At 54.1% G+C, this 17,936-nt stretch overlaps 1 protein-coding gene across 1 annotated transcript in view; it reads right to left on the bottom strand.

The window, feature by feature from the left end:
• The window catches only part of TBKBP1 (TBK1 binding protein 1), a 54,095-nt gene that overhangs the window by 22,228 nt on the left and 13,931 nt on the right, over nt 1-17,936 (bottom strand). Inside the window, exons 5-7 of the mRNA XM_044999763.1 lie at nt 16,276-16,429; nt 13,514-13,710; nt 12,981-13,042 (exon numbers count right to left, since the gene is read on the bottom strand). Coding sequence (XP_044855698.1) covers nt 12,981-13,042; nt 13,514-13,710; nt 16,276-16,429 — 413 coding nt within the window. The remainder of the gene's footprint in view (nt 1-12,980; nt 13,043-13,513; nt 13,711-16,275; nt 16,430-17,936) is intronic.

Raw genomic sequence — 17,936 nt, 5'->3', positions numbered from 1 at the left:
GCTTTGCTCTGCAACCCACAAGGACTAAACGCTTACTTTTATTTAAATGAACGTCAAGAGTCTCACCAAAGCACAGGACTCGAGGAGCTGGGGCTTTAAGAAAAACACCAAGTGGGGCTAGCTACTCGGCTTAATTTATTAATCTTTATTACATAAATTTGACATCCTTGCATGGAAAGGAATGGGGAGGCTTATGCATAGTTATTTCTCTTAGGCCTTGAAGAGCTGTCAGTTGGAACGGACTTTGGGCTGCTGCTAACCACGGTAGATCTGAATTGATGACTTAAAAATAAAAAGCTCTGTGGCTTGTACTCCATCCTCTGAGCAATCTGGATACAAATCACATGTGGACAAAGGCACTCCATGGATCTAAACCCCTTTACAACTGGGGTTCCAGGTTAGATGGAGAACTGGATGATGCCCTGTTACTACTGGTTTAGATGAAACTGAAATCTCTCAAACTCAGCCAGTCTCACGAGATTCTGACCCAGAACAGCAAAAATTGCACCAAATCAGGTGATCCAGAAAAATGTATGTGCCCAACAGGAGAAAGAGCGGACGTCACAAGAACAGACTGCATGATCTCAAGCGTCGTCACATTGAATCCAATCCTCAGCCATCATTTCAGCCTCCCACGCTAAACCACAGACCTAAAATTTAATCCACGTCCAGAGGACGCCGACTGTGCAGCCTCAGCCTACTGCTATATACACCAGAGGGAACAAAATCTGCCATGAGGTGAGAACACACTGGTGGAGGAGGAAGGATGGCGTGGTGGCTCAAGCACGACCCTGGCCATCAGAAGACCAGCCTCTGCCAGAGACTTCCTGGGTGACAGAACAAGGAGTAATGGTCTCAAGTTGCAGTGGGGGAGGTCTAGGTTTGATATTAGGAAACACTATTTCACTAGGAGGGTGGTGAAGCACTGGAATGGGTTCCCTAGGGAGGTGGTGGAATCTCCTTCCTTAGAGGTTTTTAAGGTCAGGTTTGACAAAACCTTGGCTGGGATGATTTGAGCAGGGGGTTGGACTAGATGATTTCCTGAGGTCCCTTCCAACACTGATAGTCTATGATTCTATGACCTTGGGCAAGTCCCTTCACTTCCCTGTGCCTCAGCTCCCCAGCTGTAAAATACAGATAATACATTTAGATTTGGACGTACAGCACCTTGCACAACAGGGCCCTGATCTCAGTAGTGGCCTCTACTAAAGGGCCTTATCCTCAGCTGGTGTACGTGAGCATACTTCACTGAAGCCAGTGGGTGGAGCTGGATAATGGGATTGCCTGCAATTCTGGGGGTGAGGGGAGAGGACTCGATCACCCAGGAGGTCCCTTCCACTCCTGTGTCCCTAGCAACTAAACAGATTTATACCAGATGAAGATCTCATCCAATAATAAGTGAACAGGCAAATCAGGGCCAGATTCTCAGCTGGAGTAACCCTGGCTAGCTCCCCTAAAGACCACACAGCGACACTGCTTTACACGGCTGAGGATCCGAGCGACTGGAGAAGCGGGCCCTTCGCTTCAGAAGAAGAAAGTTGGCTCTGACTCCCGTGACCTACATTGACTTTAGTTCGGCTGCCGCGTGGAACTCGGTCGCTTACTCTTCTACCTCTGCTCACAACCTCGCCTATCGATCGCATTCTTTTACTGGCCGTGAAACCAAACCGAACCAAACAGACCCTGGAGCCCCGCTAGCACCTTTCCGTCTACACTCCGCCACATTAGAATTAGCCCTTGTGCTCCATGTCATCTTTTATCTGTCCACAAAGCAGAGGCGGCATGCTTGCTAATCTTAGCAGCGCAGAGTTAATCTGGTCTGTGAAAACTCACTCTGTTCTGCTTAATAATACATCACTGTCAGGCCCCCCTCGCCGGCATTGTCCTGTCCCTCTGGACGAGGTTCGATTTGACATGCCAGGAACAGACAACTTGACTTTCCTTGTGCTTCTCTAACCGTGTAGGATTCCGCTTCATGTTACCGGGGGTGGGGGAAGATTGCTGGCTACTTCTCCTAGCTACGCAAGGCTCCCTCTTAGACCCATGTGGGGCTAATCCCCTCCGGACGCAGATCCAGCAGTGGGAAACCAACATGAATGTAGAAACCACAGGACGGATGATCTCAGCAATTGGTTTCACTGCAAAGCTTAAAGGATGATTGATGAGTGATCGTGGGGAAAGAAAGCCATAGCCTCAAACACATGAAGGGATTCTTTTTCTCAACCTCAGCAGAAAGCACTCAGCTGCATCTGGGGCAGAAATTTGCTCTCGGTTAGACCAGCATCAATATGGAGTCACTCCATTTACACTGGTGTGTGGAATGACTTTGGCTTAATCCTGGTGGATCCCAGACCCTAATTTGACTCTAAACCCTTCAAGCAAAGTCCAGGATCTGATCCCCAATCAGAGGGGAAAAAGGAAGGGCCCATATCTTCAATGATGCTGAGTAGCAAGTCCTCCTATTTACCATGGTGGGAATCCACAGCACATATTTATTTTTAGGCAGAACTCTTAGTTGGTTTCAGTGGGAATTATGGCGTAAAATCCAGCACAGCAAAGGATCTGACTCACTGCAACTGTCCAAAGCAGCATTGCCAACTCTTGCAATCTTACCATGAGTCTTGTGGTATTTTGGGGGTATTAAAGACCCAGCTCCTGGAGACATGTGAATATGGGAAAAGCTCGGCTTTCATTCAAAACAAACAAACAAATGTTTCTAGCCCTTATGGCTGCAGATGGAAGCCAGAAAATGTGACCTGAGCATGGAGGAAAGGCTCAAAAATCAGAAAGCAAAAAAACAAACCCAAATTCGTTATATTGTTTTTAAAAATCTCATGATTTTAAAGCCAATCTCACGATTTTCTGGGGCTGGGACTCACAACTGTGGAACGGTTGGGGTCGGCAATACTGAAGAAATTCTAGTAAATCAACATTCTTCCTGATATTTGGGGGTTACTTAATAAGCAAAGAGAAATACTACAACACCGAGTGAAATCTCCCATGCAGAGTGGGAAAGAGTGGGATTCCTGGCTAAAATGCTTCCACCCATCCATCCCCACCCCCAGTGACCTCACATTACACTCCATTGCCTTCAGTGGCACTTCTCTGGCAGGGGACCAGAATCAGGCCTTTGGTTTTTTTAGAAAACAAAAGCGTTACTTGGAAAACCGGGTCAGCCTCTGAGATTTTTACCCTGTCAAACTCCTCAGTTGAGTCAGTTTCTGTCTCAGAGACTTATCCTCTCAAACCGAGAGAGGAGCAGAGGCAGGACAGGAAGTCTTACAAACCCGCTCAGAGGGCATGCTCCCCTGCACCACTTGCAAGAATCCCCAAGGACATGCCGCCACAAGCTAAGCATGTCTTCTCCACGCATCGCTTTCAAGGCTTGATGTCCAGAGGGCGATGCCCACCCGCGGCTCCCACTGACTTCAACATGGCGTGGTGGATTACACAGCGTCTCTGAACATCAGGCTCTGATTCGGCTCTCACTTGTGCCAGGTGGCATGAGACCAGAATCGGGCCCCACAGGGGGCTCAGGATCAGGCCATCCAGGAGTCACAGGATGCCCTGCCCACCCTTGGGAGACAATCCCACACCCCAGCAGAGCTCAGTATCTACCAGCCTTTCCTGCTATTCAGGCCCTCCTTAAAATCCCAATCCTCGTTCTATGGACTATCTCTGCTCCATCCCCTCCCTCCACACAACCAAGAGTCTTCCCTTGGCTAGAGCAGCGTAACTCCACACAACGCTTTCCCAGCAGCACGCCGGAGCAGAGACTCGGCCCGCGGGGAAATCAGTGAGCGTCTTGCAGCGTTACGCAGAAGAACTGACCTTCACTGCTCTTTGTTTGTTTAACTATGGCCATTTTTCTCAGCACCGTTATTTCTTTCAAAACTCGGGAGGGCTTTTGTTGATTCCTTTTTAATTTTCCAAGGTGATGTTTGAAGGGAATGTGTGGCGGAATTCTGCATAAGAGTTTCACAAACTAAAGGCCTGATTATCTTCAGTGGCATTTTTACCATCAGGCTTTTTTCAAGATCCCCTGGGCTAGATCTCCCTCAGCAATCCTGACTTCCATGGAGCTACTCCAACTGATACCAGCTGAGGATCTGATCCAGATGTAGGACCTGGAGCGCCTGCCATTTAACCTCAGTGGGAGTAAGACCAGGACTAAAGGCTCACGGGTTTCATCTCCAGAATTCTGCTCTGTTGTCATCTCATTGATTTTGCAACTAAAGGCCCATTCCCTGAGCAACCAGTGCAATGAACTGGCTAGTGTAGCTGAGTCACCGCTGCCCTCTGCTGGATACCATCGGAACTGCATAACTGCCTGCCATACGCCTTGTACTGCAGCTAGCGCTGGTTCAGAATTTTTCAACTCAACTTTTCTGGGGGGGAAGGGAGGGGGTCAGAAAGGGCCAATTTGCTGAAACCAAAACTTTTTGTAGGAAAAGCTTTGGCAGAAAGGCGTTTCAGGTGCAGGAGGGACTTTCTTGTCAAAGCAAGAACAATATCTCCCAATCGCCAATGGCTTGGGTGCTCCCCTGCGATGTAGGAGGGACAGGTTCAGGTCCCCGTTCTGCCTGGTTTGGAGCAGGGATTGAAGGTAGATCCTGCACATGCAATGCTCTGGGGTGAGGTCGGTCTCTCATTTTTCAAAAAATGAGCAAAAGTCTTGGTTTTGTCCCTAGTGTGGAACCGGGTATTTATTTTACTCTCAAAGTTTTTTGCAGGATGGGATGGGGGGGGGTTAATAGGAGCCTATATAAGAAAAAGACCCCAAAATCAGGACTGTCCCTATAAAATCAGGACATCTGGTCACCCTACACCCAGCTCTAACTGCATGTAGCTGAAGGAGGGTCTCCTTCGGTTCTGAAGCAGGAGGATCCAGATCTTACTCTGTTGTCAATTTCTAAGAGGCCATAGACACGTTACAATATTAGATATAGGAGAGGAATCCTGCAATTAGCGGATACAAGCTAGGACCGGGGGGGGGGGGGGTTCCATATCTGTTATTTCAGTTACATGTGGTTTGTTTCTTTTTTTTACTTGTGATTATATTTTTCACAAAAGGTTCCTTAATGCCCCAGAACTGAACAAAAGCAAGATGCTATCTTCTTGTGGCATTTCCTACCATCGCGCGGTAGTAACGCCCCATGGACAGCAGATCCAGCTTTATTTTCGGCACCGTAAACTGGCAAATTTAAAAACGGCCAGTGAGAAACCAAGATGAATACCAGCACTGAACTAGCCAGAGTAAATCCAGGTTCCACCCTCTGGAAAGATCAAACCACGCAAGTCCTGACTAAAGCAAAAGTCACCACTGAAGCCAGTTTAGGACCACACAATGGGCTCCAGTATCTGCTTGTGCTCGTGTAAATCTGGAGTGAACTCTACTGACATCCATGAAATCCACTCCACTGACACCTGGGCAGAATCAAGCCCAGACAGATTAAGTGGCTTGCCCGATTTTAAACCTTTCAAGGCTTTGGTAGCAACTACACCTGGTGCTGGCTCTCTGGTGCACAGGGGTAAGTTTCACCCCAAACAAGTCAGAAATAGAACCCAGGCACCCCGGGCTGAAACCTCCGGGTGCTACCGCAAAGAACACTCGCCAAAGGCCAGGCAGCATAGCTGGGAGCAGAACCCACATGCTTTGCCTCTAGTGTCACAGTGCCTCTCTTACACACATGGACTCGCGCTGAGCGGATCTCTGCCGCAACCTCGTGCCATGCTTAGGGCCAAGGGGAGCAGCGAGCAAAGCTGAAGACGCTTAGCGAAGAGTTCACAGCAGCCGAGCCTTGCAGACACTGCAGCTGGGTCTCCGCAAACAATGAGAGACCACATTTGTCCCGCTGGATACAAGAGGTCCACATAAACTCAAACCCTCTTCAAAACCTAAGGAGGAAGGGGAGGGGAGTTCATTTAGCCACGAGAGGCACTCACAGCTAGGTCCCAGCATAGCCAGACCGGCAACCAAGCACCATCTGTCTTTTGCAGAGGAGTCGATCAATGGGAGTATGTACTTACAGTTCATTCAAAATCTTTAATCTCCTCTCCCTGCGTCTAGCTGCAGAGGCATCCTGGCTCTCTGCTAAGGGCTTTCATTGCTCAGCACAAACAGCTAGAGAACACCAGTGGTGTTGTGCTTTTCACACATTTGATTCACACTCACTTTTAGAATGAGCTCATGCAAATGTAGCTGGCCTCCCGGAGATCAAAAGCTCGCATCACACCTCTCTGAGCTAGGGTGTGTTGCAAGGAAAAAAAAAAAAAAAAAGCACAGCTGCAAATGTCCCCACGGCAGTGTCCGGCCAATGCCGCTTATGATGAAACAAACGAACAAACAATACCCCTGCGTTAAATGAACAGCCAGGCAGCAAGGCCCAGACAAGACTTTAATGAAGGCGTTATTAAGCACAAGGGTGAGATAAAGAAATGGTTACCGTCTGCCAGTAAAGCAGCAGCAATCAGACACACGACTGGATGGTCCGAACACATCAAGTCTAGCAGGGTGTAAAATACAGTTCTCTCAGCTGGCAACTTTTCATGCCACCGTGTCTTCTAAATTAAGGACCCAGGAGAGCTGAATTTCATTAGCTGGATGACACATTCAAGGTGCAAAGATCTTTCCTTCCTTCCTGGAGGGGATGGCGGGGGGGGGGGGGGGGAAGGTATCGCTGGCGTTCTCAGAGTATAGATTTTGATGCGACAGATTTAGATGACATGCATTCTTCACTAACAATTTAATAGGATTGTGCGTCAGTGCTGGGAGGCGACAGGGAGGGCATGCGTATGTGCGAGCTGCGTATGATGCGTTAATGATTCCTACTCTGAGGCCGAGAAAAACCCAAGTGGTTCATGCAGGCAGGTGGGGGAAGCGTCGGCTAGTAGACCCCACAACTACGTTTGATTTGCAGCTCACGTCCACGTACCCGCACTCACAGATGCTGGAACTTGGGGTGCGGGGGGTGCTTCAGCCACCCGAGTACGTCCTGCCCAGACCCCCGGGGTACGTACTCGGGAGTAAGCCCAAACTGCTGCCCGGCCTGTCCCGGCTTCGCTGCTGTTTTCAGCGTGCTAGCTCTGTTTGAGCTAACATGGGTCCACAGACGCGAGCTCCTCACCTCCCGGCTCAACCGCAGACGTAGACTAAGAACCAGGACTCCAGTTACAGTCCCTGCTCCGCCACTAATTCACGGCTCGTCAGTTTCCTTGTCAGCAAAACAGGCTAAGGAAAGAAGAATCACTCGGACTCTTACTACAACGCACCTGGAGTCAGTGTCAGGATTCTTTATACCACCATCCCCCGCCTCCTTTTACAAATGGGGAAACTGAGGCACAGAGCAGGGCTGCCACTTGCACCAGGGTTGCACAAGAGAAGGCAGGAACGGAACCCAGATGGCCCAACTCCTAGTCCTGGCCCATCCCCCAACTCGAAGTGGTGCGGACAGGCTGCGTTAATTAGCGCTCGTTAAAGCACTTTTGGAGCCTGGTGTGAAAAGAGCCCCGGAAGTGCAAAGCTTCACAAGGTACAAATCCATCCCGGAACAGCAAGAAGCTGGAATGATGGCGATGCTGGTACCCACTGATCGCTTACACGCACCTGCCGCGTGGGAACACAGGATGGGCTCACTGGCTACCGACTTCCAGGCTAGCTAGGAAATCGGAGGGGACAGGGAGCAGGCATCCCAGCAGTTAGCACCGACCCAGAACCACCACCTGCTGCTGTCTATCACTCTCTTCTCCCCACCAGACCTCACTAACACCAACCCCAAAGGAGAAGCTCGTTAGTATGACGGTTGAGGGGAGGGGTGCTCCATGAGGGACCCCCCCACACACAGTTTGGAAGGTGCATCTTCCCTCCCCCCCTTCCTTTAGAACCTGCCTCGGCTTCTGCCTGATTAGCTGCAACAGCAGCACTGGCATGGCCCTTGTGTGCAGGAAATGAGCCCGAGGATCCCCTGGGGAGGGATTCCCAGCAGAGCAGAGATAATGAAAGAGGGAATCCAGTAATCAGCTTCATGAGCGGAGGAGCCGACTTGGAAACACACCAAATGTTTACCCAGCTGATAATCAAGGACGCACAGGGGGTGGCGGAATCCCAGACGCTGGAGCAGGCAGGCCAGCGTGGGCTGTTTTCCAGGGGGCTGACTCTGCGACAGTTTAATTACGGAGGTGTCCTCCCAGGGCGGACGGCTGCGCCTGGCATGATTCAAAGAGGCCAATTCCCATCTCGGGCAGACTTGAAGCCAGCTGCCAACTGCGAGGAGCTCCATCAAAGCCCATGGAGCCAGGCCGAGGGCAAGTGTGGAGATCCAACCACCCCTCCTTTCGATCCACAGCCTCTCCGGTGAGACTGCTAACGAGGGTGCCAGCTAATGGGACTGAGACACTCCCCTCCCCAACTCATTTCACGGAGGCCTCCAAACAGCTTCCAGCCATCCCAGCTGTTCCCCATGTTTCTCAGATACCCAGCTGCCTTGCAGGCGCTGTTTTCCCAGGCCCTGTTACAGCCTGGAGCACCCAGTACCTGGGTGACATGGGCTCGATGGAAGGATTGGATGGTGTCCTGATGGAGCAAGCGTCACATGATTCCTTCACTGCCGGGCCCGTCTCTGCTGTGGCCTCCAGCAGGAACCACGGGCCCGAGTCTCCATTTTGGGGCCTGATTCTCAGTGACTGTTCTTTCACTTGGGACAGAGAGGGCGAGGGTGACTCAGGGCTGCTCTAACTGACCTCCATCCAGTCCCTACTTGGGATGGGGATGGGGGGAGCAGGACGGGGGATTCTGAAGGGCTGTTTACAGCCAATTCCAGTCGTCTTTAAGCTGAGGGAGCAGCCTGACCAAGCCTCCATGGAACAAAATCAGGGCCTCTGTATGATCAGTTACCCTAGTTCAGGGCAATTTTCAGGGCACTCGTCAGGCTGCCAGCTCCCCGGCTGTTGCCTCTTTTGGACGGAGCCCCGCGTCTCTCTCCCTTCAGGCCGGGGTGTTCCCAGGCTGCCCAGTTCCCTGCCTTTCACTGTGTATTTCCCAGCACAGACAGGCTGTCCGAGACTGACAATAGAGCGACTGTCAACAGTTAGAAGTCACCGCGCGGCACTTCCCAGGCAAGCCGACTTTGCTCTGAAGGTAAAAAGCATTACAGAGAAAACATTACGAATAACGAAAGAACCCACGTGCATGCTAATGAGCTCACCAGAATTCGCCCTGACCCTAGCAGGGCTTCGGGAGGGATAAGTCCTTCAGCCCTCCCCCACACACCCACCCAAGGGAAGTCCTTGAGGTTACCAGTTCATCACAGCTTCAGCGCCGAACAAGCCCCAATCCTTCCAACCCTCCCTCTCTGGACCTGTCCGCTTGCTGGATCAGGAAGAAGGCCGGTTTAAAACCAGGCTCCTTATCCAAACCCCCTTGCTTTGTCTGTTGGTCCCTGGAGTATTCATGCTCCTTTCCAGGGGGCCCTTTCTGCGGAGATGTTACAACCTGAGGGAATTTGCCCTGTCAGTCGCCCCCTGCTGTTCTCCTATTCACCCTTCGTCAGTCGCCCTCTGCTGTTCTCCTATTCACCCTTCCTCAGTGTCAGTCGTCCCCTGCTGTTCTCCTATTCACCCTTCCTGAGGAAACACAGACAATCGCACAAGGGATACACACACGGACACACGCCACCTGGTCTGCTTGTGCCTTCCCCTTGTGTGAGACACGTCAGGGACTGAACCGGGGAACTCCAGAGCTAAAAGCAGGAGCTGCTACCGCTTGAGCGAAACAGCCAAGCGCCCCCAGCTGACTCATACCCTCTGCAGGTCAGGCACGGCGGAGGCACTCACCAGCACCAGTATGACCACCACCATAAGGGGCAAGGCAACGGGCAGCCGGGAGACAGACACCCAAAAGCCCCTGTAAGCACGCAGCCCCCCTGCGTTCTTCCCTCGACTTCCCAGCGATCATCACAAAACCCACTATCAGTTCAACAGCAGGAGGGAGGCGAGTTCTCCATTTTCACAGCCATGGCAGGTATTTTTCAACGGAAGCAGACGACGCCAGTAATACAGTCTCTCTCCCTCTCTCTCTCTCTCTCTCTCTCTCACACACACACACACACACACGAGTCTGGCACAAGTGATTCGGACATTGGTGAGAAAGGAGGATGTTTTTAAAAGCCTTTCCCCCTTCTCCTCCCCATCCCCTCCTCCACACAGCACGCTCAGCTTGTTAGAGTTCGGACAGTCTATCGACTTCCAGGGCCTCGGGAATAGGATGTGAGGCCAAGTGGCTTTGAACTGTTTATTTTCAACTCTTCAGCAGCTGATGTGCAATCAGGAGTCACAGGCGCTCCCGAGATGGGGGTGGCTGAACTGGGGGCAGCCCGTTCAGTAACCACACCGGGGCGGTTAGCAGGGCTCAGTGTAATATTCCCACCTTTCTGTTGCCACACTGAACAGGAGATAATCCTTTGCGAGTGGCAGAGAAGCCACCAGGTAGGCTTGAGTCTCTCCAGTGCCCCAAGAGCAAGAGAGATCGGGCATCTAGAACTCGCTAGGACACTCATTCCGAGCGGCATGGCCTGGCAGTAGCACCTAGAACCCTCCACCGAGATTGGGACCCCCAATGGTGCTAGGCGTTGTACAAATACAGGAGAGATGCTCCCTACCCCAAGGAAGCCACAGGGTGGGGAAGGGAGAGAGAAGCACAGAGAGGGGAAGGGACTGACTGAAGGTTGCACACTAGGTTAGTGGCAGAGGCAGAAACAGCCCCCAGGGTCTACTAAATGCTATCCATTGCCTTACCCACTAGAGCAATGATCCACACTGTGGGCTAGTGGTTAGAGCAGAGGCCTGCTGGGCTCTGTCCCTGCCCAAGTACCGAGCTCCCACAGCAGCCAATGGGATCTTTGGTGAGTCGCTGTCTCACTCGATGCCTCAGTTTACCCCTCTGTGCACTGGACAGAAGAGTAGATACCGCCCTCACCGGGTACTGCAAGGTTTAACTCTTTGGGCCAGGGGCACAAGGTGGGGAAGGGAATGCCAGGTACCTCGTCATGCCAGGTACCAGGACAAGCTCGCTGCTGCCCCCTGGAGTGCACCCACCCAGCCGCTTCACCTCGGCTGCCCTCCTCAGCGCAGGCAGCTCCGCCATGCAGGGGCCACTCACGCGCCTCGCCTGTCGGCCTGCGACAGCTCTCCCAGGAGACGCTCCCCGACGGGTTGACAAGAAGTGTCAGCCAGGTGATATGTGATACCAGGCGCCGGGGTGGCACTCCGGGTGAGGGCACTCGGGGAGAAACCATGCGGGAGAAGGACCCTAGGAGCCGAACCCGCCGGGCTTTTCTCACAGGGTTTGCTATGCCAGCCATCGGGCACGCATGTCGTCAGGGGGCCCTGGGGGCACGTGCACAAGGAGATCCAGATCCCTGAACGGGCCGGACTCCCTACACCGGCCCCCTGGGGTGACCAGGCAGCGCCGCACAGCAGCTACTCGGCGAGGGAATGATATCCCTACGCCAAACACTCCTCCCATCAGATATCTCTGCGCCACACACTGCCCCCACACCGGAGGTACCCCTACGCCACACCCCGTTCCCCCCGAGGTACCCCTATGCCACACGTGTACGCCCTCACCCGAGAGATATCCCTACGCCACACCCCGTTCCCCCCGAGGTATCCCTACGCCACACGTGTACGCCCTCACCCGAGAGATATCCCTACGCCACACCCCATTCCCCCCGAGGTACCCCTATGCCACACGTGTACGCCCTCACCCGAGAGATATCCCTACGCCACACCCCGTTCCCCCCGAGGTACCCCTACGCCACACGTGTACGCCCTCACCCGAGAGATATCCCTACGCCACACCCCGTTCCCCCCCGAGGTACCTCTACGCCACACGTGTACGCCCTCACCTGAGAGACATCCCTACGTCACACCCCGTTCCCCCCGAGGTACCCGTGCCACACGTGTACGCCCTCACCCGAGAGATATCCCTATGCCACACCCCGTTCCCCCCGAGGTATCCCTACGCCACACGTGTACGCCCTCACCCGAGAGATATCCCTATGCCACACCCCACCACCCCCGAGGTATCCCTACGCCACACCCCGTTCCCCCCGAGGTACCCGTGCCACACGTGTACGCCCTCACCCGAGAGATATCCCTACGTCACACACCGTTCCCCCCCGAGGTATCCCTATGCCACACGTGTACGCCGTCACCCGAGAGATATCCCTACGCCACACCCCGTTCCCCCCCGAGGTACCCCTACGCCACACGTGTACGCCCTCACCTGAGAGATATCCCTACGCCACACCCCGTTCCCCATGAGGTACCCCTATCCACATGAGGCACTCACCCCCCGCCCACACACACAAAGTATCCCTACGCCACACACTTCAAGCACCTCTATTGTCCAGGGAGCCTGACCTGAGGCCGCTAAAAGAGGATCCCGTTTTCACAGTGCCAAGAACCTGCGCTCTTGCCAACTTTAATCAGTGGCTCCGGGCACTCCACCCCTTTGGAAAATCAGGCTCCTTTGAAAGGGTCACAAGTTGGGCTCCCCCCGCCAAATACAGAAACATTGGAAAGTCAGGGCCCCCTGCTGAGCTGAAGCCAGGGATGGTTCAGAGCTGGGTCCGGTGGAAACAGAGTCAGGGCCTGATCCCGCAGCCCCGCTGCTCTCTGACTCCAATGGGATGGAGGGCTGGCGGCTTGGGCCCACGGGCGTTATTGATCCAGATACTCAGAGCAGGCAAACAGCTGGGGGAAGGGGCCCTTGCACCGTGTCTCTCATCGTTTCTCTCCCACTAAGGGCCAGTTCAGACCAAGGCTCCTGGGCCACCTCAAAGGCAAGAGAAGCATCCAGCTGCCAAGTCATTCGCCTCACAGATCTGGCCACCCACATCCTGCATCGGGCGGGGCAGGATCCTCCCCCTCCCACCCCGGGTTACGCAGAAGCACATCCTTCCGTACTGACGGGTACTCACTGGTCATCACCGACTTTCTTCACCCAGGCCATATCCCGCTCCGACTGACTGGTCGCCAGGTCCTAGGGAACATCAGACAACCCCCATTACCATCAGCAGGGAGCCCCAACCCTTCACGCACACACTCCGGGGCAGCTCTGATCCCGGTCCCAGTGGATTTCCCAGTCTCCCCAGCTGGTAACCCAGCCATCCCCTCTCTCCCCTGCTGTTGCGTTCTCAGGGACAGAGACCAGGACCAGGCTCAGGTCTCTGCCCATCATGACTCCACCCGGCCCAAGGGGATGCTACAGAGGTACAGCAGTGGGGCCGAGAGCAGGACCCACCCCTGCCTGAGCTCTCAGCTGGAGAGGGAGGGGCACAGGTTTGCAACCATCCCTGGGTGCTCCCGGCAAACAGAAGCCCCGATTCCAAATGGCAGCAAGGCCCCAGTACAGGACTGGGCCTCTGCTCTTTCACGGGGCCTGATCCTGCAAGGAGTCCGGGGCAGGATCGGGCCCAGGTGAGCACCCGCAGCGGCCCGACTGCCCCCTCACCTGCGCCCGGGTCTCCTGGAGCTGCTTCAGCTCAGACTGCAGCCTCTCGCACTCTGCCTTCATCTGCTCCTCCCGGCGCTGCGAGCTCTGGGCTTCGTGCCGGGCCTCCTCCAGCTCGGCCTCCAGCCTGTGCACCTCCAGCTCGCTGGGCTGCTCCAGGCTGCGGGAGCTCTGCCAGCTCATCGAGTGATCCAGCACTGGGGGGGGATGGGACAATGCCGGTGAAGGGAGGCGCTGCAGGGAGGCAGACCCACCCCAATTGGCACAGGCTGGCTCCCTCTACCTGCCTCCCTTCCGCCAGCATCCCTCTCCCGGGGGGGAGGTCAGAACACAAAAGCCCAATTGGGGTCAGCCCCACAGAAAGAAACGAACAACCGGCCCCGTCTCGGTAACAAACCAAAGCAAGAACTGCCCAGGGAACAGACGCCACGTACAAACGGGCACTCCCGTCTGCAGCTAGCGTGAAACCAGGGCCCTGCACCTCCGAGGCACCGTCTGCTGCCTCTAGAGCCGTTAGCCAGGCCCTGCTCCTCGCTGGGGCCGGCCGTTAGGAGGAGACATGACCCCGTGTCTGGGTTACACATGGTCCCAGGCAGCCCAGACGTGCTCCCAGTAAGAGCCTGAGAGCTCTGGCTTGACAGCCCCAGGGCCTGATCCCTCGCTGGGGTAAACCAGCGTCAGTCCACTGGCGCCAAGGGGCCAGATCCCCAGCGGGCGTCAATCGATCCAGCTCCGCGGACAGCAACGCCTGAGCTGAGGAACTGGCCAGCAGCCCACGTCGGGTGCCCAGACACCCAAGGTGGCAGCTTCCTCTTTGGTTTTCAATGATCCCTTCCTTGAATTGTATTTAACGGCAGGTTTCACGCTCGCCCCAGTGACTCGCGCTGCTCGGTAATTAGCCGCCCTGATTAGAGCATCTTTATTCCGCTGCAGCTCATCCCGGAAGTGCCTGTGCCAGACGGATGAGGCTGGCAGCTGTGGCTCTCAGGGGTGAAGAAGTCACAGGGGGTGGCCAGGGTTCCCTTTTCTATGACAAGGGGATCTAGGGTGACCAGATGTCCGGATTTTATAGGGACAGTCCCGATTTTTGGGCCTTTTTCTTATATAGGCTCCTATTACCCCCCACCCCCTGTCCCGATTTTTCACATTTGCTGTCTGGTCACCCTAGGGGGATCACTCGAGTCTTGGGCACCTTTAACATGAGTCAAGCCACAAGCAGCATGGGGGGGATCAGTCCTTCTCCCACCGTCACCAAAGACCCCTCGGCACTCGTTAGCGAAACCACCACTAGGAGAAGCAGCTGGTGATCAAAGAGCCGGTGGGTTTGCTTTGCAGGCTGCTCTTACACCAGCTCACAGAGGGATGGGGTCCAGGCACGGAACCGGGAGGCAGGAGCTCACTTCCCCCGGCCCCCCTGTGCCTCTCTGCTTCTCCCTCACCCATCCCGTGACTCTGGAGGAGAACGGTGTCTCGCTCCCAGAGCGCGGCACAGCTTGGCCGGTGTCCCCAGAGCTACCCTCCCGCTCGGAGATCCAGGTGCTATCAGAGCGGCAACGGCTGTTATTTCATCGGGAGCATCCATCCAGCTGTGAACAGCTGGTCTGCGCCATCTCCCCCACTAAAGCCATGGAAAGGGACTCGGTGTTTCCGGGTGGCAGGGAGTCTGAAACGGGCCATTAACCAGGCTTGTGGCAGGCTTCAGAAACAGAAGCGACAACCGGAGGGGCTGCAGTGCCCTCTTCTGGCCGGAAAGCACCGTGCCTCAGCACAGGACCCTGGCGTGGTTTGATCCCCGTCCCTTCGAGCGGCCCGGAGCTGTGCCATAGAGCTGTTCTTTTCAGCAGTGACATAAAGATACCGAAAGCATCAGCGGCCCACAGTACTCTGCAAGCTAACAGGCCGGACTCAGAACCACCCCAAATAGGCCCATCAGTGGCTATTAGCCAGGATGGGCAGGGATGGTGTCCCCGGCCTCTGTTTGCCAGAAACTGGGAATGAACGACAGGGGATGGATCACTTGATGATTCCCTGTTCTGTTTATTCCCTCTGAAGCACCTGGCAGTAGCCACTGTGGGAAGACAGGATGCTGGGCTAGATGGACCTTTGGTCTGATCCAGTCTGGCCTTTCTTATGTAGGGTATAATTCCACGGCCTGCGTTGTGCGGGAGGTCAGATTAGCTCAGTGTCTCTCAACCTATTTACCAACATCGGCCGCATATGCAGCTCTCGATGTCTTATGTGGGCGCATCTACCCTATATACTACCTATATGGCCCTGAGGATGTCACATGGGCCGCAGCTGTGTGCTGATTGGGCCACAAGCAGCCCGTGGGCCTTGGGTTGAGAACCACTGGTTTAGACAGTCATAATGATGCCTTTTGGTGCTAAAATCTAGAAACCCTATAAAATATTAATTAGGCTAAAGAACACCTCATAGCGGGACTCCATTCTGGAGGCCGGGATGAGGAGGGAGAGGGCAGCGCACTCCAACTATTCTCTGCTTCCCAGGGCCCATGCAGCACCATGCAAAGCAGAGTGTAAGTTAGAGCAACCCCGAGGCTGCTCTAAACACCAATGACTGGGCAGACCCACGAGTGCCCCACAATGCAGTGAGCAGAAAAATGGCCTTAAGGAGCTGGGAATCCAGGCCAGTGAGGGCATAAGCCCCCACGTATTACAAGTCCCTCTACAATGGCCAACATGACGCAGGGTCCACGCTGGGGAAGACCAAACATCTTCCCAGGGCAGAAACGAAAAACTCACCATGTGTCAGGCCAGGGCTTCCGTGGAGCGACAGGTATTGGACCTCCTGGTTCTGCAGCTGGGAGTTGAGGTTCTGGAAGGAGCTGCCATCTCTCTGTCTCAGCTGCTGCTCCAGGCTCCGGATCCGATTCAGATGAGTCTCCACCAAAGCTCTCTGGGGAGGAGGGGAAAAAAGGGGGTGCAGAAAGAGGGTGAAGGGAAGGGATCTGTGCTGCAAGTATATCCCCCCACCCTCTACACACGCAACCCTTTGCACACCACGTGGTTTGTGGGCCCTTTCTGCATGTGGTGCACGGGGCTGTACAATCTGAACTTACACGCCAGAGCCCGAGAGCTAATCTTATGGCCACTACTGTGGCTGACACACCAGGGATTGAACTGGGGACCTCCTGAACTAAAACCAGGAACTGTTACAGCTTGAGTGAAAGCTCTGCAGCTGGCCTGTGTAACAGACTCTGATCCCCCGCAGATCGGTACCTGTAACGCGCACTCACCAGGCGGTTACACAAACACCTATGAGATTCAGTAGCTGAAATACACCCAGCACGGGGGAGCAGATTTTCAAATTACAATAGGAGTTGGGTGCCTAACTCCCTTAGACACTTCAGAAAAATCCCACCTTAGGAACATCCCAGCAATGGACCGTCAACCGCAGCAAAAGCCACCAGCTCAATCGTCACACCTGAGTGCTGCATAAACCACAGTCCCTGTGTCTCCTCTCTTGTGCTGTTTGTCCCACCCACACAGACACGTCTGCACCCCGAAAACACCACTCAGCTGGATCCTCTTTGCCTGATCTTTTGAATTCCTGGGTGGCCTTGGGTGCGCCTTTGTCTTGGAGACGGCTTTTGTTACTTACATTCCACCAAAATGAAGGGCAGTTGTTAAACTAATGAACGCGAGAGGTTTTTACCCAGCCCACTTAACAACAATAAGGTTAAAAGCACTCGGGAGGACAGAACGAGACCTCGACAAGCCGGAGAACTGGTCTGAAATGAACCAGATGAAATTCAATAAAGACAAGCGCAAAGTACGTAGGACCGAGGGGAAAAAAAATATCAAATCTCTTTTGATCGAACGACTGCCTAGGTGTTTGTGCTGCTGAGAAGGATCTGGGGGTTCCGGTGAATCACAAACGGCGTATGAGTCAGCAGTGTGATGCAGTTGTCAAAAAGGCGAAGATCATTCTGGGGCGTGTTAACAAGGGGGCCAGGCGTGAGGCTTGGTCGACACTAGGAAGTTAGGTTGGTGTAACTACGTCGCTGGTGCAGGCAGAGCTAGATTGATGGGAGAATTCTGGCTACTGCCACTCACGGAGGTCAACGGGAGAAGAAATCCCATCAACACAGGCCGCGTCTTTGGTGAAGCGCTGCAGCATTTGAAGTGTAGACGACAAGCCGTAAGACATGGGAGGGATTATCACGCTCTGCTCGGCACTGGACACCGCGCTTTAGGAACGACGTGGACAAACTGGAGAGAATCCAGAGGAGGGCAACAAAAAATGATCAAAGGTTTAGAAAACCCGACCCATGGGGAAAAAAGTTTTTAAAAACCTGGGCGTGTTTAGTCTTGAGAAAAAGCAGACTGAGGGGCGGGACCTGAGAACAGTCTGCAATGTGGTGCGGGCTGTCACAAAGAGGCCTGCGATTGACTATTCTGCG

The sequence above is a fragment of the Mauremys mutica genome, chromosome 25 (assembly GCF_020497125.1).
Source record: "Mauremys mutica isolate MM-2020 ecotype Southern chromosome 25, ASM2049712v1, whole genome shotgun sequence".
Taxonomy (NCBI): Eukaryota; Metazoa; Chordata; order Testudines; family Geoemydidae; genus Mauremys; species Mauremys mutica.
The sequence above is the reverse complement of the archived record's forward strand: the minus strand, read 5'-3'. Positions and strand labels throughout refer to the sequence as shown.